Below are 21,908 nucleotides of genomic sequence, written 5' to 3' on the forward strand. Positions count from 1 at the left end.
GTGTAAAGGGAGGGCTTGGAATGAGTGGACTGAGGAGAAGGGCGGTTTGGAGCACGAAAAGGGAGAAGAGAGGGTGGATCTGCCCTTCCCTTGTCTTTGAAATGAAAATCCAGATCGCTCTTTGTAGTCCTGTTTTGCTTACTCCTTTGCTTCCTTAATCTGGGCTGAAAGAGAAAAGGGAACTTGACCTTGCCTGATAAGGCTTTTGTTAAGTTGATGGGTTCCCAGCTGGAGAGATTGTCCACCCCTGCTCAGCCCCCACAGCTAAGACTCTTGCCCTGCAGGCCGCCAAGCCCAGTTCCTTCCCCGCTGGGCATGGCCCCAGGAGCACTGCCACGGGTGGCTCCGAGACCTAAAGAAATACGTCTGTGTTCCTGCCCACGTGTCTCCCGTGGCCCCAGACTGGTTCTCTTCTCCCCACTGCTCCCCTTTGGGCATCTGAAGAAGCAGGCGTGGGGCTGGAGCGATAGCACAGCGGGTAGTAGGGCATTTGCCTTGCATGCTGCCAACCCAGGTTCGATTCCCGGCATCCCATGTGGTCCCCCGAGCACCGCCGGGAGTCATTCCTGAGTGCAGAGCCAGGAGTAACCCTTGAGCATCACTAGCTGTGACCCAAAATGTCCCCCCCCCCCCGCCAAAAAAAGGAGCAGCAGGGGCTTCTGGGAAACTGTGGGAGAGGGCAGGTGCCACGTGTGTCCGAGGACACCTGGGAAACCTCTTCCGTGCTACTTGGCCCGTGTCTCCGACTAGGCGTTCTCGCCAAGCTGTGGGAAAGAGATGAGGAAGAGAAAGAAAGGAAAGGCTCCCTCAGCGAGGAGCAGGGCATTAGAGAAAGACGGGAGGATGTTTGATCAGCTAAGACAGGGCCCGACAGGGGCAGGTGCTGAGCGGGCCTTCCGAGAGATGCGGGCTTCGGGGCAGGTGCTCGGAAACACAGAGAGGAAAGAAGAGACTCAGCGGCCTCTGTCGCTTGGGGGGGGGGAGGCGGGGGGCTGCTGTCCAGACAGCGGTAACAGTCTAGACACGGGGGCCGGAATTCAGAAGTTTAAGAGATGAGCGTGTCAGGGCTGGAGCACGGGCATTGCATGCAGGGCCCTGACCGCTGAGCCAGGGACATCAGCACCTCGTTTCCAAAGGTAGACCACCTTCCCCCCCCCCCCCCCCCCCGCAACGTAAAAAGTTTCTGCTCAGCCTGTAAAGCGGATCTGACGCTGAAAGGACTGGGCAGGGGGGCAGGGGGGCAGGTTGGTGGCCGTGTCCTTCTAGCCGTGGTCTGGAGCTGGGCTGGAGAGACCACCTCTAGAGCCCTCCCCGGCTGGGGGAACGGTTCTGACGTGGCGGGACAGGTGGGGGCTCCTGACGGCTGCAGAGCCTCGGGCTTCTGCGGCCACGCTTGGTCACGCCATGGGGGGAGCCTGTGGACATAGTCCATGGAGGGAGCACTGGCCAAGGGCCCAGGGCCACTCCTGGTGGGGTCCAGGGGACCATGTGTGGCGGCGGGGATGGAAGTGGAGCTGGCAGCATGCAAGGCAAATGGCCCTTAACAGTCTGGTCACCTGGATCTTTCTTGTTTGCTTGGTTTGGGGCCACACCCAGGGATGCTCAGGACGTGTGTGTGTGTGTGTGTGTGTGTGTGTGTGTGTGTATGTGTGTGTGTGCGTGCGCATGTGCGTGTGTGTGCCTTGTAGTTACTGTCACTTCCTTCAATTTTTAATTTTATGTTTTGATTTGGGGCCAGACCCTGCAGTGCTCAAACCCAGGTTGGCCGTGTGCTAGGCCAGTGCCCTACCCACTGAACCATCTCTCTGGCCCCTTGGTCTCTTTCTTTTCTAGTCATCTCTGCCCTCTCGACTGCGTGGTCTCTGCTAGAGGTGCCCAGCCTAGAAGTGTCTCTAGCTCTTACTCTTTGGACTGTTAGGAACTTGGGTCTGTTTCGTTTTCAGTAGTGTGTCTCTCCAGGAACAGGGTTAGGAGATGCTGGTGGCCTGTGGCTTTTTCGTCTGAGGCACTTTGAAATGTAAGAGAGAGGAACCTGACTTACAGTGGACAGGTAGGGCAAGCCCTTTAGTACTCAAGATGCCAGCCATTACAACATGAATGAAAACAGCGTCCAGGGCCAGGGAGATGGCCCTGCAGGTGGGGCTTCTACATTCAGGCCCGGGCACCAGATGGTCCCCCGAGCACCAGGCCATGGACCCCAAGTATTTTTGAATGTGGTGCAGAAATCAAGATTACAAAAAGATAAAAGCTCTGAGGTTGTTTTAGCATGAACGTGAAGGACGCTGGTAGGACACCTGCTTTTCCTGCCCTTGGCCCAGGTTTGATCCCTGGCACCTCAATTTGGTTCCCCAAGTCCCTGCCAGGAGTGATCCCTGAGCACAGAGCCAGGAGTCAGCCCGGAGCACTGCAGGGTGTGGCCCAAATCAAAACAAAATTAAAAAGACAGGCTGTTTGTCCTTACCTCACAATTTGGTGTTTCCAGTGGGATGTGATTCCAGGTAAATTATGAGTGGCTAATTTTTTTTTTCTCTTTTTGGGTCACACCTGGCGATGCACAGGGATTACTCCTGGCTCTGCACTCAGGAACTACCCCTGGCAGTGCTCAGGGGACCATATGGGATGCTGGGAATCGAACCCGGGTTGGCCGCATGCAAGGCAAATGCCCTGCCCGCTGTGCTATTGCTCCAGCCCCCTGAGTGGCTCATTTTATTTAATTTCACTTGTTTCATTTAAGAAGATCAGGCCTCCCATCGATCGTCCCCCAGCTCTTCACATAAAGGCCATGATGTGCCGAATCCCGCCATCACTTCTCCCGGGCCATTCTGTCGAGTTGTGGGTTGCGCGACCGTCACGCTTAACTCACCATCAGCCCGTTGCAGCAGGAGCTGTGATGAGGCCTCATTAGGCCTGTACTGGACACCAGCCAATGGCCCATGACAACTGTCACGCTCCAGTGGCCAAAAGTGTGGTCTCAGAAGGGAAGAAATTCACGACTGCTCATTGCTTCGTGGAATTTTTTTGTTTGTTTTTGGTCACACCCAGGGATGCTCAGGGGTTATTCCCAACTCTGCACTCAGGAATTAATCCTGGTGGTGCTTGGGACCATACGGGATGCCGGGATTGCACCCAGGTCGGCCGCGTGCAGAACCCTACCTGCTGTGCTATTGCTCCAGCCCCGGAAATATTAATAATGAGTAAAGTCAGGTGATCCTGGCCCATAAATAGGCAATAGGAAGGCAGTTCTATTCTCTGTCCTGGAAAGAGAAAGGCAGCTGTGGATTCCAACGGAGTGGTCGGTCAGGGGAACATTTATCTCCCTGCTGGGGAGCGGGAGCGGGAGCAGGCCATGATTTCCCGAGAGGAGTGATCTGGGAGGTGGGGGTGGGGGACGGTGCTTTCCCCGTTTTTCGCATCAGGGAGCAAAGCTGAGGCCTCGGGCACGCCAAGCGTGGCATCACCTCCGAGCCACGTCGCCACTGGGATGCTGGTCTAACCCAGCTTACATCAGACACTTTCCAGAGGGCTCGTGGCCTTGAAAAGGCATTCAAGTCTCGGGGCTGGAGCGATAGCACAGCGGGGAGGGCGTTCGCCTTGCACGTGGCCGACCCGGGTTCGATTCCCGGTATCCCATATGGTCCCCTGAGCATTGCCAGGAGTAATTCCTGAGTGCAGAGCCAGGAATAACCCCTGAGCATCGCCAGTGTGACCCAAAAAAGAAAAAAAAAAAAGGCATTAAAATCTGGTAAGAAAGCACGAGGGGTATTTAAGATACTCTCAGGATGTTCGAATGGTGATTTCAAGGAAGGGTGTCGCCAGCTGGAAACAAACCCTTGGAGATAAGAACTGCATAGCTTTTGCTTGGTTTTGGTTTGGGGTCACACTCGGTGGTTCTCAGGTATTGAGAGTGATCGGCCCTGTGCAGAGCAGGCGTCTGCCGGCTGCACAACCTCTCCTTCTGTCCCAGGGAGCTTCATCTTTTTTTTTTTTAAGTAGGACCCAGAGTCATAACGGGAGAGAACTTTGAAATTAATTACCTTTTTTGAAAGTACGTAAAGTGGGGCGAGGAGATAACTCTAAGGGGTGCAGGGCATGCCTTGTACATGAGAGCCCCAGATTCGGTCCCCAGCACCTATCACCTGGTAGCCCAAGCACCAAAGCACCCAGCAGGGAGTGACCCCCCCACTGCCAGGTGTAGCTTATCTCCCCTCCCCCCAGCTTCCCCCTACAAATTAAGTCATATCAAGCTTAAAATTGCAGCAGATAGGCTATTCTTTTAATATTTCAAGATTATCTAAGAAAACCAAGACAGGCTCGGACCATTAGACTAGAGCAGAGACTTAGAGCATCCGCACGGTGAAATAGAACATCCATCCGCTTTGTGAACGCATGGTCATGAGTTCAATCCCCAGTGCCCCCACATGCGCCAGCCGTGGTCTTTGCAGCTCTGCTGCCTGAGCTCCCCAGTGCTGTGAGCAGTGTCCAGCCTGACCACAGCCACCCCTAGCGGGCACCACGGCAGAGAAAATGGGCCCCCTGCATGGCTGGGAGGCAGGCGGGAGTGACTTGTGAGCGCCCCGGACGCCCCGGCAAACACCGCCACTATAGCATGTGCCTCAGCTCCGAGTGTGCTGTCTGGCGAGCGTGTATGGACCCATGTGAGCCCCGTGGCCAAATGTCACCCGCAGTGTTCCCAGCACTGGAGCTGGAGGCGCGTGAGACCCCCACACCTGCAGCCATGAGGAGGAGAGGGAGAACTTGAAAAGGAAGGACGTGGTTTTTATTTATTTATTTATTTTTGATTTTTAATTTATTTTCTTTTTGGGTCACACCCAGCGATGCTCAGGGGTTACTCCTGGCTCTGCACTCAGGAATGACTCCTGGCGGTGCTCGGGGGACCAGCTGGGGCGCTGGGAATCGAACCCGGGTCGGCCGCATGCAAGGCAAACACCTTCCTCACTATACTATCGCTCCAGCCCCTAATTTATGTTTTTTTAGTTAAAATTTTTTTGTTTGTGTTTTTGTTTTGGCACCACACCTGGCGGTGCTCCAGGCTCTCTCTCGGCTCTGCACCCAGGCGGGTTTGAGGGGACCGTATGGGGCGCCGGGGAGCTTACCCCAGTAGGCTGTGTGCCAGCCAGCCGGGCAGACACCCAGCCTGCTCCGCTCTCTCTCCCGCCCCTAAAAATATTTTTTCTTTTTTTTTTTTGAACAGAAAGATGGGCTTAGTGCCCAGGCAGGGAACCTGGGGTGGCTTTCACTGCATTTTACTCTCATCTTTCCGGGGACCTCCCAAGCAGTCCCAGGAGCCCCTGGGCCACTCCCAGTTGTCTTGGCCAAGCGGGCCAGATGTCCCTGCCAGGACCCAGGGCTCAGTGCTCAGGGCTCTCCACCACGCCTCCCTGCAGTGCCAGGGACCGAGCACCCTCTCTGGCCCTTCGATGCCTTTCAGAGGAGACACGGTGAACACTGTTGGCGTGCCCAAGCCTGAGCAAAGTCAGGGTGCCCTACCGGCCCCCGCAGGCTCTCGGCGAGGTGCGAGTATGCGCGTGCCCGCTCTGAAGGGAGGTCGGAGGTCAAGGGCCTCAGCCCCTTGGTGCAGCCGTGGACCCCGACAGACGCACAGCCCTGGGGGTGACTGGAATAGAGATCTGTAGTTAATGTTTGTAGCATTAAAAGCTTTTCAGGGGCTGGAGTGATAGCACAGCGGGTAGGGCGTTTGCCTTGCACGCGGCCAATCCAGGTTCGAATCCCAGCATCCCATATGGTCCCCTGAGCACTGCCAGGAGTAATTACTGAGTGCAAAGTCAGGAGTAATCCCTGTGCATCGCCAGGTGTGACCCAAAAAGCAAAAAATAAATAAACAAATAAATAAAATAAAAGCTTTTTCATTACTCTACAATGCAGTAAACTGCTGGGACGTAAAAGGAACTTTCTGCTTAGCAGCTAATAAAATAAAGGTTGAGGGGCTGGAGCAAGGGGAGGGAGGACCTTTGCCTTGCATACCTGGGGTCCATCTCAGCATTCCCCGAGCACTGCCAGGAGTGAACCCTGAGCACAGAGGCAGGAGTAGGCCGGAGCACCACAGATGTGGTTCCCAGAGCAAAAAAAAAAAAGAAAATGAGTAAAAATAATGAATATTAAAGCCACGCCAGCTTACATGGGTTCGGAAGTGGATAATGGTATTAAGAAAAAGCTGCAGATGGGGCTGGAGCGATAGCACAGCGGGTAGGGCGTTTGCCTTGCACACGGCCGACCCGGGTTCGATCCCCAGCATCCCATAGGGTCTCCTGAGCACCGCCAGGAGTAATTCCTGAGTGCAGAGCCAGGAGTAACCCCTGTGCATCGCCAGGTGTGACCCAAAAAGCAAAAAAAAAAAAAAAAGCCGCGCAGAGAGCGGTGGTCTGTGGACGTGTGCGGAAGGGGGGAAGGAGGGCTTCTGCCTGTGTCTTAGTATCGTAGCTAGGCCGGACCGTGCCAGGGCGGCCCCCTGAGCTCGCAGCAGGGCGGGGGGTGGGAGGGCCACGCTGCGTTCTCTGACCTGGCGAGTCCGTGTCGTCCGCTTGTGTGAGTCCTTCATCCCTCCGTGCACACGCCACACAGACCCCCGTGCTGCTCTGCTGTGTCCCCGAACTGGCCCGGGTGCTGGCCACACAGCAGGGAGCGAGGTGCCGGCTTCTGAGGGCCGCCGGGCCCCGCACTAGAATGCTCCGTGCACGCCTGCAGGGCGGATGCCGGGGTGAGCGTTCCCAGCGGGGGCTGGGGCCTCAGGCAGTGACAGCTCAGCCGGGACTGGGGGGACAGCGGGGCAGCGGGCTCTTAGATGAGGGGGGGTCTGAGGTGGGGGGGAACTTGCAAGGCCAGAGCCATGGGGGAGACTGGCTTGCATGGCCAGGATGGGCGGGGGGGGCCTCGGGGGTGCCGGCAGGGGACAGAGGAGGGGTCAGAGGTCCTCGCTGGGACTCTGGCTGCAGAGAAGGGGGCCCTGGAGGAGGGTAACGGGGACCCCTTTCAGAAACGAAATTGTTTAAGTTTGGGCCAGGGCGATAGCACAGCGGGGAGGGCGTTTGCCTTGTATGCGGCTGACCTGGGTTCAATTCCCGGAATCCTATATGGGCCACCGCCAGGAGTGATTCCTGAACACAGAGCCAGGAGTGACCCCTGTGCATTGCTGGGTGTGGCCCAAAACTAGCAAAAAAAAGGAAAAATAAACGAAAAAATAGAAGAAGAAGAAATTGTTTTAAGTTTTCCCGCAGCCGCAATGGAGAATCCGTTTTAAGGAGACCTTGCGTCTGGGTCATCCGTTTGAAATCAGTGGGGGTCAGCTGGGCGCTTGTTCCGTTGTTCGTGTGTTGGGCCATATCTGGTGATGCTCAGGGGTTGTTACTCCTGACTCTGCCCCCAGGAGTTACTCCTGTTGGTGCCCGGGGGACCCTATGGGATGCCGGGGATTGAACCCGGGGTCAGGCGCGTGCAAGGCACACACCCTCCCCGCTGTACTGGTCCCCAATGAATCGACTGTTTTGAAATTTTCTTTATTTGTAGGTCACACCTGGCGGTGCTCAGGGCTTCCTCCGGGCTCGGTGCTCAGGGATCACTCCTAGTGGTGCTTGGGAGACCAGAGGCGGTACCAGGGATCCAACCAGAGCCGGCCACATGCAAGGCAAGCGCCTTACCCACTGTGCTACCTCCCCGGCCCCCAGGCTCTGCTTTAAAGATGTGGCCAACAAGAGGTGCAGGGGCGGGCGCTGAGGGGCTGTGAGGCCCCCGCGCCTCCGTGAGCGCGGCGGGTCCTGGACCACCCACCACGCACCCCCGCGCCCCCTGACAGCGTCTGTGAGCTGAACGTTGGGAACGGAGGACTCGGTGGTATTTTCCCCCCTTGTGGTCTGCAGCGTTGAGGAAGGCGCCTCCCGTGCTGAGATGAAGAGAGTGATGTAGGGGCGGAGGCTTCTGGGTGGACGAGAAGGGCCCGGAATGATGCCCTGGAATTGCCCGTGTCCAGCACACGCCATAAGGGGGGGCGGAGAGATGGCAGCCGGTTAGCGGAGCCTTATCTTTCGTCCGGGGACACGTGCCCGGTGCCCACGGAGCTCGGCCTTGAGAGGAGATGGCAGGGAAAGGATTGGGGTACCCAACCTAGGGGCTCTGGAAAATGTTTTGTTTGTTCGTTTGGCTTTTTGTTTGGGGCCGCACGTGTCAATGCCCGGGGCTTACTCCTGGCTCTGCACTCAGGGATCACTCCTGGCAGTGCTCCAGGGACCATAGGGGATGCCAGAGATCTAACCCGGGTCAGCCGTGTGCAAGGCAAGTGCCCTCCCTGCTCTACTATCCCTGCGGCCCCAGATTTTGTGTTTTGCTTTTGGGCCCTGCGACGCTCAGGAGTTACTCCTGGCTCTGAGCTCAGGACTCGCTCAGCCGTGTGCAAGGCAAGCACCCTGCCCACCATACTGTCTGGGGATGGAACTCGGATCAGCCTGGTGCAAGGCCAATGAATGCCCTACCCACTGTACTATCTCTTTGGCCCCCTGGAGCATTCTTACATAGGAGGAGTCAATGGGCTAGAACTAAAAGATAATGTTGGGTCGCAGGCCAGTGGAAGAGTGTCCCAAAAGAAGGCGGGATCTAGAAAGTACCAAGCGCAGCTGATTGGGTCAAGGCATTGAACGGCTGAGAATTGACCCAGGAATTGTGCTCCTGGGAAATGGCACCTTGAGAAGAGCTCAGAGCTCGCTCTGAAAAGTCGTGGGGACAGGAAAGCGCGGGTCCGAGTGGCTTCAAAAAAACCCAGGGGAAGTGGAGTCCGACCTTGCTGGGAGGTTTTACCCGCTTTGCTGTGGCAGGGAAGAGCCGTGAGCCGGCGGTCAGAGGGCTGTGCACGGGGAAGCCCAGTGTCGGGTTCAGGGTGGGAGAGAGAATGCTTGTTCGTGTGCCGAGAGGAGGCAAGGGCCGAGGCCCGCAGTTGGAGGGACGCAGCGGGGATTTTCAGGGAATTCCTGCCGGGCTGGAGTCCTGGCTTGTTGGTACGGCGCCTGCCTTGCATTTGTGAGATTCTGGGTTCCATCCCCAGTGTACACACAAACACACACACACGTGTGCGCGCACGCGCTGATCTGATCTGGCTCTTGGTACTGTGCCTGCCTTGCATTTGTGAAATTCTGGGTTCCAACGCCCCCCCACCCCGTGTGTACACACACACACACACACACACACACACACACACACACACACACACACACACACACACACACTGATTTCCCTCAAGTGAATTTTAAGGCCGGGGAGAGAGTCGTGCCGAGTTCCGGGGAGCTGGACCCAGCCCCGAGCTGAGCGCGTCCCCGAGTCAGCCCGTGGCAGCTGCGTGAGGAAGGAGACACCAGACTGCAGGGGGAGTGGGGGGGACTGAGCAGGGGGCCTGACTCTCCGGGCTTCTCACGGGGTGTGTGAGGGTCATCCCGGGGCTCAGGCTTACGCCCAGACCAAGGCCGAGAAGGAGCAGCAGCTGCAGAGCAGACGGGGCCCAGGGCATGAGCACCTTGGAGAGCGGGTCTCCGATGGGGTGTCGGGGGGATGCTTGGTGCCGGCGAGGTGCCAGTACCACATACACACATGCACACACGCACACACACACACACACACACACACACACACACAGAGGTACTGGGTTCCGTCCCCAACGCACACACACACACACACACACACATACACACACACACAGGTCCTGGGTTCCATTCCTTGGCACTACACCCGAACACACAAACACACATAAGGTCCTAAGTTCTATTCCCAGACACTCACGCACATGCGTGTGCCCTACATGGAGCTCAGGGAGATGAGTGGGCAGAGGGAGAGAATGCCGGTCGGCATAGTGAGGTGACAGACACCTCCAGTGCATTCCCAGTCAGGAAAGGGTCGTGACCCCCTGCCCGGGGAAGGATGCTGAGAGGGGCTGAGGAGCACCTCAGACGGGTGGGCGCTGAGAGGAGGAGGCTGGAGTGGCCTTGGTGCTCCTGTACTGAAGGCCACCCCCGTAAGTGGCCGCCTTGTCAGTTTTCGGTTGCGTTGGCTTACTGTCTCTTTTTATTTTATTGCCGTGAGACTCTGCAGTGCTGGGGCCACCCCCCGCACCCCGAGTCCCGTCCCCGAACCATGAGGGTCTCAGTTCTCTTCTAGTAAGAGAACTGGGAGGAGCTGAGGTTTGCCGGGCGGTAGAGAGTTGACAGCAGTTCAGAAAAGCACTGCTTCGCTCCTGCTGGGGCGTGACCGCCGGCCTCTCCCGTGGGATTTCCGGGATTGAAATCAGTTCCCCACGAGGATCCCAGAATCCGGCCTCGAAGACACGGTGGCATCCTAGTTTGTCAGTGTTTTCAGCACATTCCCTTGGAGCGTGACCGTTTAGTGTTGTCCCATAAAGCCTTTCTGGTGGAGGCCTGAGCAATGGGACAGTGGACAGGGCACTTGCCTTGCATGTGGCCCTCTGGGTTCAATCTCCAACTCCCCCTATGCCCCTCCTGAGCCCCGCCAGGGTGAACCCTGAGGACCTCCAGCTATGGCCCCCAAACAAAACAAACCAACAAGACTTTCTGATTGGCAGAGCGCACTTGTGTGTGTGTGTGTGTGTGTGTGTGCGCGCGCGTGCGCGTGATGCCAGGGCTTGAACTCGGGCCTGCTGCATGCCAAGCATGTTCACCTGAGCTCAGCCCATTGAACTCCCTCTGCAGCCCTCAGACATACATGTTTTTCCATTTCATTTGATTTTTCTTCTTTGTTTCCAGGATGATATTAAAGCTCTGTATGTTTCAACTCAAAACACACACACACACACACACACACACACACACACACATACACACACACCTGACATCCCAGCCTTTATTGTGAGCAAGATGTTTTCTCGGGTTCCGCACTGCGTACACACACACACATACACACCCCTGACATCCCAGCATTACACACACACACACACACACACACACACACACCTCTGACATCCCAGCCTAATAAGTGAGCATGATGGAACCGTTTGTTTTCTCGGGTTCCGCACCGCGGATTACGGGCTCACCCGGGGGGCCAGGAACTTGCCCCCATAACCGGATGTCCCCTTGTGTCTTTGCAGGTAACATTTCCTTTGTTGCGTTTCCAGTTTCCAGCACCAATTCACCAACAAAGATTTTACCCAAAACCTTAGGACCAATCAATGTGAATGTTGGACCCCAAATGGTAAGAAAATCGTCCTGTCTTGGATTCCGAGGCTTAGACTAAAGACATTAGCGCGAAAGTGCTACTTCATTTCTGTCAGGCACTTCCTCTCTTTGTTTATTTATTTTTTTTATTTTCTGATACCAGGGGTGGAACCCGGGGCCTCACCCATGGAAGGCGTTCTGTCCTGTAGAATTATGTCCTTGGTCTGTCTTAAGCACTCCTGGGGAAAGCTGTTTATTTATTTAGACCTTGGGGCCACACCCAGTGATGCTCAGGGCTTACTCCTGGCTCAGTGTCCGGGAATTACTCGTGGCAGTACTCAGGGGACCATATGGGATGCCGAGGATCAAACCTGGGCCTACTGTGTGCAAGGAATTTGCCTTTCTGTGCCCATACTCCTGAGTTGAATATGACCAAGAGTTCATCTCCCTGGAGCGGTTTCTTTGAAACTCTCACTGACGGGTGGTGACCCCCATTTTATCTTTTCCTTAGCAGCTGAAATGGGAAAGATAGTGGTTTCTCTGGGGGCGTTCATTAATGATGTCACAGCGCCTGTGTCACTTTTTTGTCACCGTTGTTGGTTTGGTTCAGTCTGGGGGCCCCAGTCAGTCTGGCTCTGTGCTCGGGCATCCCTTCTGGGGGTGCATGGGGAACCCCACCGTGCTGCTGAGGATCGAACCCAGGTCTGCCTCGTGCAAGGCAAAGGGCCTGAACTGTTCTGTCTCTCCAGCCCGTACCCCTTTCCGGAGCAAGGGAAGGTTTATTTATAAACGAGGTTTGTGTTTGTGTGTGTGTGGTTTTTTTTTCTTTTTGGGTCACACCCAGCAATGCTCAGGGGTTACTCCTGGTTCTGCACTCAGGAATTACTCCTGGCTGTGCTCAGGGGACCATATGAGATGCTGGGATTCGAACCCAGGTCGGCCGCGTGCAAGGCAAATGCCCTACCTGCTGTGCTATTGCTCCAGCCCCTTATGTATTTGTTTTAATATATTTTCATTTAATATTCGATGAACAATGGGATATTTAATATATTCATATATATTCATATACATATATAAAGTTTACTTATAAGTGAGGTTGGTTGCTTATTGATAAACAAGTGGCTCAATCAGTCCCTGACCCAAATGCTTCCCTACGGTGAGCAGAATTGCGGAGACACTTCAGCGCCGACCTTCGTGGCCGGGGCATGCCCGAGGGACCTGGAGCACTGAGGCGTGGGTCGGCCCATCAGGCTCGTCCCTCTGTTAAGCACAGGGGTCCCGAGACGGCCCTTCCTCCCAGCCCCCTTTCCGTCCCGCCGGCCCCGGAGGCTCCTCGGACTTTTGGCATTTTTCTGGGTCAGTTGAGGACTGTGCCTTCCCGGCCGCGCTCCAGCCCCGGGCTGACCCCTTCACTTAGGCATGCGAGGAATGTGGCTCCTCAGGTGAGTGGCCCCGCTCGCTCCTGGCACTGGGACGCGTCTCCAGAGACTGGCCGTGAGCGCGGGCGCCTCAGGCCTTTCTGGGCAGCACATGGGAGACACGTGGACAGGTGTGCATGTGGAGACGTGTGCATGTGGAGACGTGTGCGCTGAGCGCAGCTACGCCCGGCCCGTTAGTTGGGACTCATGTGAAGAGCACGCACGCCCGCCCTCCCTCCCTTCTTTCCCTTCCCTTCCTCCTTCCCTCCTGCCCTCCCTCCCTTTTCTTCCTTCATTCCTCCTTCCCTCCTTCCTCCTTCCCCCCTCCCCCCTCCCTCCCTCCCTCCCTTCCTTCCTTCCTTCCTCCCTTCCTCCCTCCCCCCCTCCCCACCTCCCTCCCTCCCTCCCTCCCTCCCTCCCTTCCTTCCTTCCTTCCTTCCTTCCTTCCTTCCTTCCTTCCTTCCTTCCTTCCTTCCTTCCTCCCTTCCTCCCTTCCTTCCTCCCTCCCTCCCTCCCTCCCTCCCTTCCTCCCTTCCCACCCTGCCTCCTTCCCTGCCAGTGCTCAGAGCTCACTCCTGGCCCCCTGCTCAGGGATCACTCCTTGATTGCTTCAGGCACCATGTGTGGAGCCAGGGATCGGACCTGGGTTTGCTTTACCCGCTGGCCTTGACAGACTGCTGAGAAGCTAGTCGGGCGCTTGCTTTGCATGCGGCTGACCTGGGTTCCATCCCCAGCACCACTTTGGTCTCCCGACCCTGCCAGGAGCAAGCACTGAGCACTGCCAGGTGTGGCCCCAAAACCCCAAACCTCATTGGCTCAGACTTGGGAGCTGTCCCTGCCCCTGTGTTCAGTGGTCCCTGGCGGGGCTCTGGGGAACCCTGCTCGGCCTCGGGGATTCGGGCTCTGGCAGGTGGCTGCCGTGTCCCTCCGGCCATCTCCACGTCCCTGCAGGCATCTTTCATGGCCGCATCTCCTGGGTGTCTTCTCCCTCCCTTTCTCCTTCCCTGACTGGACTCTTATCTGAAGGAATCTCCAGCAGAGTGTTCTTGCTTGGCAGGTTTTAATCTCGGGGTATTTCAGGTATGTCAGAGCAGGGACTGTGGCCAGAGTGCAAGGCTGGGCCCCGGCCCTGCACGCAGCTGACCTGGGCTTAATCCCTGACTCTCCACCTGGTCCCCGAGCACCCCAGGAGTGCGCTCTGAGCATTGGCTGTGGCCCCCAAACAGACCGTCCTCTCCCATACTCTTTGGTCTCTGACCATTCCAAGTATTTTGGGGGTTTTGGTTTGTCTGTTTTCTTACTGGGTTTTTCCCCTGGGGCGGGGGTCGGGGCCTTGGGCCACGCCCAGTGATGCTCAGGGGTTACTCGGGCTCTGCTCTCAGGAATTACACCTGATGGGGCTTGAGGGGGGCCCTGGGGGGCCGGGGATCAACCCCCCCCCCCGCCAGCCGTTCACTAGGCAAGCACCCTCCCTCCCTGCTCCTCTCTCTCCCCAGCCCTGGACATTCCAGCATTGGAGAAAAAAATTATTTTGGGTTTTGTGCCTATACGTGGCTGTGCTCAGGGATCACGCCCAGCAGGGCTTGGGGGACCCGGGATGGTACCAGGAGCGGCCCCCGTCAGCTTTGGGGATTGCCCGGGTGGGGTCCTGGAGGTCCGGGAGCTTCTTCTCCCCCCTCCCCCCCAGCCTCGTGATCCTGATTCTCGTTATCAAGTTGTTTATGGTCAGGTTTTTTCACTCCTACAATGTTCCAGTCACACCCTCCCTCCACCTCTGAACATTCTCCACCACCGATGCCCCCAGTATCCATCCCTCCTGCCCCCCACCCCCCTCCCCCAACCAGCCTGCCTCTCTGGCGGACACTTTTATACTCTTTCTCTCTCCTTCCGGGCACTATGGATCGTAGGACGGGTCCTGAGTACCTGAGTCCAGCAGGCAGTTCTTACCCAGAGTGACCATTTCCAACTCTCACCACCAGTGGGTCTCTTCTCTGTCCCGGCTGCCCTTCCCCTCCCCCCAGCCCCCGAGGCGGGTTCCAACCCTGGAACAGCCCTCCAGGCCCTTGTTCCCGATGTCCTTGGGGATTATCTCAGACCTGTATTTTTATATCCCACTAATGAGCACAATCGTTCTGTGTGTGTCCCTGGGCCTCAGCGAATGCGGTTTCACTCACTGTCCATTTGTAAGCAAATGAGGGTCCTGGGCTCTTTCCGGAGCCCTGCGACTCTTTTCTTATTTAAAGCTTCCACCTCCCTTTCCTGGCCCTTGACTTTCCTGCCCCCACTGAGTTTCTTGGAAGAATACGAACTCTGTCCCCAGGGAGATAAAATCTTCTGCGTCTCTGAGCCTGGATTCTAGTAAGTTGTGCTCTCTTGCGGCATCGTGAGCCCTTAAGGGATCTGACTGCCCTGGTGGGTGTTTTTGTTTGTTTTTTCTGGAATTTTCGTTGGTAGGCCTTGACTGCTCCTTTCTACTTCTGTTTTGCGATTTTTTGTCTTGGGGCCACACTCCGGGCTCAGTGCTCAGGGGTTACTCCTGGCGACTGAGCTGGAGGTGAGCCCTGGCTGCTCCTACCCTCTCCCGGGCCCCAAATTTCAAATTGTTTTGTGTGTGTATGTATAGAACGTTTTCATCTCTCCGGCTATGGGAAGGGGGTTGAGCTACTGCGCCGCTGCCAGCAGGTGGTGCTGTGGCTTGATTGGTTTGAGAGAGGGGGAGGGGGAGGGGGAGGGAGAGAAATGGGGGGCTGGAGCAATAGCACAGCGGGTAGGGAGTTTGCCTCGTATGTGGCCGGCCGACCCGGGTTTGAATCCCAGCATCCCGTATGGTTCCCCAAGCACTGCCAGGAGTAATTCCTGAGTGCAGAGCCAGGAGGAGCCCCTGAGCATCGCTGGATGGAGAGAGAGAGAGAGAGAGAGAGAGAGAGAGAGAGAAGAGGGGAAGAGAGAGGAGAGTGGCACCCCTAGTATCCCTCCTCCGCGGGCCCCCATATTTAGGGCTCAGCAGCCTGTGAGCTGGGTGCTCACTCCCCAGGGGTGACGTGTGAGGCCGGGCTGTCTCGTGGGCGGAGAACTATGTCTGACCCTCACCTGTATCGTCTTTATTGTCTTTGCTCATTCTTCCTTCTTCAGGGTGTCTGCATGTGCCTCCCAACCCCCCAAACCACAGCCTCCTGCTCTTTCCTGCCCCTACATCACCCCCACACCCCCTGTCTCTTGCTGTGTGGCCTGGTGGGTTGGGATTCCTTGTACGTTGATTCAGGAACCTCCTGTAGGCATCTTGGGTGGAGTAAGACACACACACACACGTGCGCACACACACACAGACACACACACACACACCCTCCATGACTCTGTCAGCACCGAAAAGGCAGGCAAAAAGAACCAAGACATTTTCTTCTTATTTTCCTCTTCTCTTTTTTCTTCTTTTTTTTTGGGGGGGGGGCCAGGGGGTCACACCCAGTGATGCTCAGGGCTTGCTCCTGGCTCTTCACTCAGGAATCACTCCTAGCAGTGCTCGGGGGACCATATGGGATGCTGGGATCGAATCAGTGTTGGCCACATGCAAGGCAAACACCCTCCCGGCTGTGCTATCACTCCAGCCCCTTCTGTTTTCTTTCTTTCATTTGCTTTGTGTTCAGAGGCCGCACCCCACAGTGCCCAGGAGCTGTCCCTGGCTCTGTCTCAGGAGTGACCCCTACAGAGCTCTGGGACAGATCACGGTGTCGGGCCTGGAACCTGTCAGTGTGAGCGAGCGCCTTCACCCCATGTTACCTCTCCAGCCCAGAAGGGGTGTGTGTGGATTTCTTTGGATCCAGACTCCTGAAAGGAAGGCAGTGCTGCTGACCGCTCTTGGCGGGGACTGTCCACGGAGAGGGCAGCCTGTGGAGGAAGAAGCAGGCGAGAATGTGGCCAGTAGAGAATTTGTCTCGAGGGCATACGAGAGGGCCCAGGTTTAATGCTCAGCTCTGCAGATGAGCAAATGAATAAGACACTTGAATGTGGCAGTTCACTGCCGAAGTCATTTCTCATGGAGCACGTAGCAATGTCTTCCCGTTGCTCATCGATTTGCTCGAGCGGGCACCAGTAATGTCTCCATGGTGAGACTTGTTGGTACTGTTTTAGGCATATCAAATATGCCACGGGGAGCTTGCCAGGCTCTGCTGTGCAGGCGGGATACTCTCGGTAGCTTGTCGGGCTCTCTGAGAGGGAAGGAGGAATCGAACCCGGGTCAGCTGCGTGCAAGGCAAACGCCCTACCTGCTGTGCTATCTCTCCAGTCTTTCTCGTGGAGAGAACTCATTTCTATTGCCTGTTTTCTTCCTGTAGTCTGTGCTCCTTGATCCTTTCAGTTCAGAGGAACTGAATCCTGAGTACTCCTCGAAGAGAGAAAGCCCTCCCTCGTAATAAAGTAGTGCAGACATAGTGCAGTGCGGTGATTAATACTCTGCAAGGGTAAGGAGGGGGAGAATTGTCTCTTGAAGACTCCGGCTCCCAGAGTGAGTCACTGATTAGCGCTGACTAGTTCACTTTAGGGCTGGCTGCATCGCAGTGGTATAGTGCTCTGTGTGTGTGTGTGTGTGTGTGTGTGTGTGTGTGTGTGTGTGTGAGAGAGAGAGAGAGACAGACAGACAGACAGACAGACAGACAGACAGAGAGAGAGATATGGGAGGTGAGTGTGTATGTCTGTATCTGTGTCTTTGTGGTGTGTCTATGTGTATGTGCTGTGTGTGTGAGATGGGAGGCGAGCATGTATGTGTATGTCTGTTTCTGTGTGTGTGTCTGTGTGTGTGTGTGAGATGGGATGGGAGGTGAGTATGTGTCTGTGTGTGAGTATGTCTGTGTCTGTGTGTGAGTATGTCTGTGTCTGTGTGTGAGTCTATGTGTGTCTGTGTATCTGTGTCTGTGTGTGTCTGTGTGTGTGGTGAGTGCCCCTGGGCTCTGGTGCCGGGCACCACCCAATAAAGAAGATCTGCCAATTACTCCCGTTTTTGAAGCTGACCGGCGTCCTGGGACAGGGTATTTGTCTCTCTGATGCAGTAATTAACGAGAATCATGTTCTTTATATTATAGAATATATTTTTTTTTTTGCGGGGGGCCGGGAGTTGTACCAAATGGGGGGCCAGGGGTGAAACGGGGTTGGCCGCCTGCGAGACTGGCTAAGGCCTTAGCCCTCTCCTCAGAGAACAGAAAAGCTGCTGTCTGCTTTGTTTGGGGGCCCTCCCTGGCAGTGCTCGGGTTTGCTCCTAGCTCTGTGCTCAGGGATCACTCCTGGCGGGGTTTGGGGGCCATCTAGGGTCCCCGGCAAGGTAAGCCCCCTGCTCTTGTTCTTTTGCTACCATCCCAGAAAAGCTCCTTTTTCATCATTTAAAACCCCAGGAGCCTGAGCTCTGGGAGGGGGGTTAGAGCACCGGCCTGGCTCACGGCCCACTCTGGGTTGATCTTGGGCATACGTGGGGCCCCCAGAGCCAGGGGAGAGCCCTGAGCAGAGCCGGCGGGGGGGGGGGGGGGCAAAACAGAGACAGTGGAAAGGGTTTCTGTTCAGGGGTCGGAGAGATGGCCGCGTGGGTCAGGTACTTGCCTCGCCTGCAGTGCTGCTAACTCGGGTTCGATCCTGGCATCCTGGCTGATTCCTGAGCCTGTCCGGAGGCCTCTGGGCCAAGCTGGGAGGAGGCCCAAGCACCTCCGGGGTGTGAACATTTATTGGGTTCCCCGTGCCAGGCCCACACACACTCTTCTCCCCCGAGGGGCGGAGGCGGAGGTGAGAGGTGGAGTGAAAGCGGGGGGGGGGGGGGGGGTCCGGAGTGCAGACATATCCCCTCCTGAACCTGCCCAAGCTCTCGGAACGCCAGATTCAGGAGTCCTTGGCGAGCCGTGAAGACTCGGAACTCGCTAGACATCTGTCAGCAGGTTTTTGTCTTTTGCGTGTATTTATTTTTCAACTTGGGTCTCCGAAGCATTTGTGTGTGGTGGAGACCACCTTTGCCCCAGTCACGCTGGCCTAGAGGGCACAGGAGGAAGGCCCCCGCCTTAAGTGTGGGTGACCCCAGTTCGATCCCAGAGCATCACTATGTGTGACCCCAAAACTCTTCCCCACACCCCCCAAAAGAGAAATTACATGTTCATTGGGCCTTAATTTTTTTTTTTTTTGCTTTTTGGGTCACACCCATTGATGCTCAGGGGTTACTCCTGGCTCTGCACTCAGGAATTGCTCCTGGCAATGCTTGGGGGACCATATGGGATGCCGGGGATCGAACCCGGGTCAGCCACATGCAAGGCAAATGCCCTCCCCGCTGTGCTATCGCTCCAGCCCCCAGGGCCTTAATAATTTAGTTGGAGCCAGAGAGATGGTACAGAAGGTAGGATATTTGCCTTGCACACCCCGGCATCCCCTATGGTCCCCCAGGCGTGATTCCTGAGTGCAGAGCCAGGAGTGACTGCAGAGCATTGCCCAGTGTGGCCCCCAAACCAAATAATGATAATAATAATCTTGAATGCAGAGGAGTCCTTTCTCTGGTTCGGTATGGAAGGGGGCAGCAGTTAAATGATGCCACTTAAGGACTTAGCTGGAGTCAGGCTCGGTTTGATCTGGGTGAGGATGAATCTCCAGCATTTTGGTGGACAAAAAGCAATAGAGGGGGCTGGAGCAATAGCACAGCAGGGAGGGCATTTGCCTTGCACTCGGCCGACCTGGGTTCGGTTCCCAGCATCCCATATGGTCCCCTGAGCACCGCCAGGAATAATTCCTGAGTGCAGAGCCAGGAGTAATCCCAGTGCATCGCCGGGTGTGACCCCCAAAAAGCAAAAAAACAAACAAAACGAAAACCAGAAAGCAATAAAAATGGAGTAACTGCTTTTGTCGTAAGGGCTAGCACTTAAGAGTTATAGATAGACCACCGCTGTTCTCACCGGGGACTTTCAGCCGAACCGTGTTAGTGTTGTGGAGATTTTTGAAACTACAGAAGTAGAGAGATCAGCCTGTACCGGGTAACCCGAAAGAATGAATAGTGTGTCAGCCCGATCTTATGTCACTCATTCCTTCACTCAGTAAAGTATGACTGGTTTGTTTTGTTTTGTTTTTTGATAAAAGTACTGCCCAAAATATGCTAACGTGTTTGGGGGGGGGTGTTGCAATTATAAATATATAAGCTTGTTCCCTTTGCCCGGTGCAAAGTGTAAGACTTGGACTTCAATTTGGCTATGCAGATTAAGAAACTTTTGGGGGTGGGGCCACGTGAGGGTGCGCGGGGCTGCTCCTGACTCCACTCTGGTTGAATCGGGGTCTGCTGCAAGAGTGACAAATGCCTTGGCCACGGTTACCATCTCTCCAGCCTTCCAGAAACTTTGTTTTGTTTCGTTTTTTGGTGGCGGGGGTGGTGGAGGGTAAGAGTGTGAAGGCCCCACCCGGCAAACCGGCAAAGCTCAGGGGTTCCTCCTGGCTCTGCACTCAGGAATCACTCCTGGTGGTGCTCGGGGGACCCTAGAGGATGCTGGGGACTGGACCTGGGTCCCCGAGCGCGAGGCAGATGTCCTCCCCACTGCCCCGTCACGCTGGCCCAGTGTTGTTCTGCCTTAAAACATCCCTGATGGGTCTTTAGTGACTTGAAGCGTTAATCCCTGAGTCCTTCCCCCAAGAGGGGCTTCCTGCAGGGATCGAGGTCTCTGTGCACTGATGCACAGGGGTGGCCCGGGCTAGGGGTCCAGGCCGAGCCTGTGCACCGCCAAGGGACTGGACACTGTCCCTGCTGCCTGCCGAGACTCTGGCGCTCAGTGTCCAGGGGACCCGCGCCTCTCCTGGGTCCCTTGGGGCAGGCGTGGGGGGACGGGCGCAGCTGGACGGTGGGTCCTGAGGCACCTGGCGGGTGGGCAGTGGTGCTTGGGCTGGTGGGGGCTGGGCGGGAGCAGAGCCGGGGGGTGGGTAGTGGCTGGACAGCGGGGACCTCGCCACCATCCGGAGTCAGGGGGCCAGGGGTGCGAGTGGCCCGCAGTGGAAAGGCGCCACCCCCAAGGATGGCCAGGTGGGTGACGCCTGGGCATGTACCACCATGGGGGTCTCCCAAAGCTCAGTGAGTCCCCAGTGCCCCAGTTCCAGGTGGACACTGAGGGCCCAGCAACCTCCCTGGACGAGGGCTGGTTATTTTTTGAAGCCGGGCGGTGGGGAGGGGCGCTACGTCCAGTGGTGCTCGGGGCTCGAACCCGGGTTGGCCGGGTTCTGTCGCTCAGGGACCCCCCCCTCCCTCCTTTGTTCATTTTCCCCGTTGGCCGCCGGCGCCCCCACAGTAACCGCCCTGCCTTGCAGATCATAAGCACACCGCAGAGACTCCCCGGATCTGGAAGCGTCCTCCTTGGGAGCGCCTACACGCCCGCGCCCGCCATGGTCACGCAGACGCACATCGCCGAGGCCACCGGCTGGGTCCCAGGGTAAGCAAGCGCCTGCCCTCGGCTCCCCGGGCCGACCGGGGTGCACGAACCACCCGGGTGGGTGGACCGTGAATGACCCACGTCAATGGACCCGACGGGGCCCGGTGACCCAGGTTGATAGATCAGCAGGGGTGCATGAGTGGCCCGGGTCCGTGGGTCAGTGTGGGTGCGTGAGTGACCGCGGGTGGATGAATTTACAGGGCTGTGCCTCGGTGACTGAATCAAGGCATTTGTGTGCTTAAATGAACGCAACAAGGAGTTTACAGCGTTGTTGACACGTGATTGGATCGAGGAGTTCACGCAGCAGTGCGTGGATGCCTGTGAACCAGTGAATTGACAGAGATGTACGTTAGTGATCCGGCCAGTGAATTCACTGCAGGAATGTGTGCATTGATAGTCCAATCCATGAACTTGCGTGGGTGTGCATGAAGGGCGCACAGCGATGCATTGACATGGGTGTGCACTCACGGCCATGAATCAGTGAATTGACATAGGTGTGCATTAAGAATGTGAATTGGTGGGGCTGGAGCGATAGCACAGCGGGTAGGGCACGTAGTTTGCCTTGCACGTAGCCAACCCGGGTTCAAATCCCAGAATCCCCTATGGTCCCCTGAGCACTGCCAAGGGTAATTCCTGAGTGCAGAGCCAGGAGTCCCCTGTGCATCGCTGGGTGTGACCCAAAAAGAAAAAAAAAAGAATGCGAATTGGTGAATCGATATAGGTGTGCACTTAGGACCGTGAATCAGTGAATTTTCATAGGTGTGCCTTAATGATAGAAATAGGTGAATTGGCATAGGTGTGTATTCATGACTGTGAACCAATGAATTTACGTGGGTGTGTGTTGAAGACCACAATTCAGTGGATTTCCATGTGTGTGTAAATGTTTGGGG

At 56.3% G+C, this 21,908-nt stretch overlaps 1 protein-coding gene across 8 annotated transcripts in view; it reads left to right on the forward strand.

The window, feature by feature from the left end:
* The window catches only part of TFDP2 (transcription factor Dp-2), a 138,575-nt gene that overhangs the window by 96,404 nt on the left and 20,263 nt on the right, over positions 1-21,908 (forward strand). For 3 of the 8 annotated variants that reach the window (XM_055125710.1, XM_055125706.1, XM_055125707.1), the window contains 3 exons: positions 7,543-7,660; positions 11,114-11,217; positions 20,897-21,018. In XM_055125710.1, the coding sequence (XP_054981685.1) occupies positions 7,654-7,660; positions 11,114-11,217; positions 20,897-21,018 (233 nt within the window). In that variant the 5' untranslated portion in view covers positions 7,543-7,653. Of the gene's footprint in view, positions 1-7,542; positions 7,661-11,113; positions 11,218-20,896; positions 21,019-21,908 lie in introns of those variants that run through there. The other 5 variants (XM_055125708.1, XM_055125709.1, XM_055125711.1 and 2 more) reach the window with 2 other exon arrangements.

The sequence above is a fragment of the Sorex araneus genome, chromosome 2, assembly GCF_027595985.1.
Source record: "Sorex araneus isolate mSorAra2 chromosome 2, mSorAra2.pri, whole genome shotgun sequence".
Lineage (NCBI taxonomy): Eukaryota > Metazoa > Chordata > Mammalia > Eulipotyphla > Soricidae > Sorex > Sorex araneus.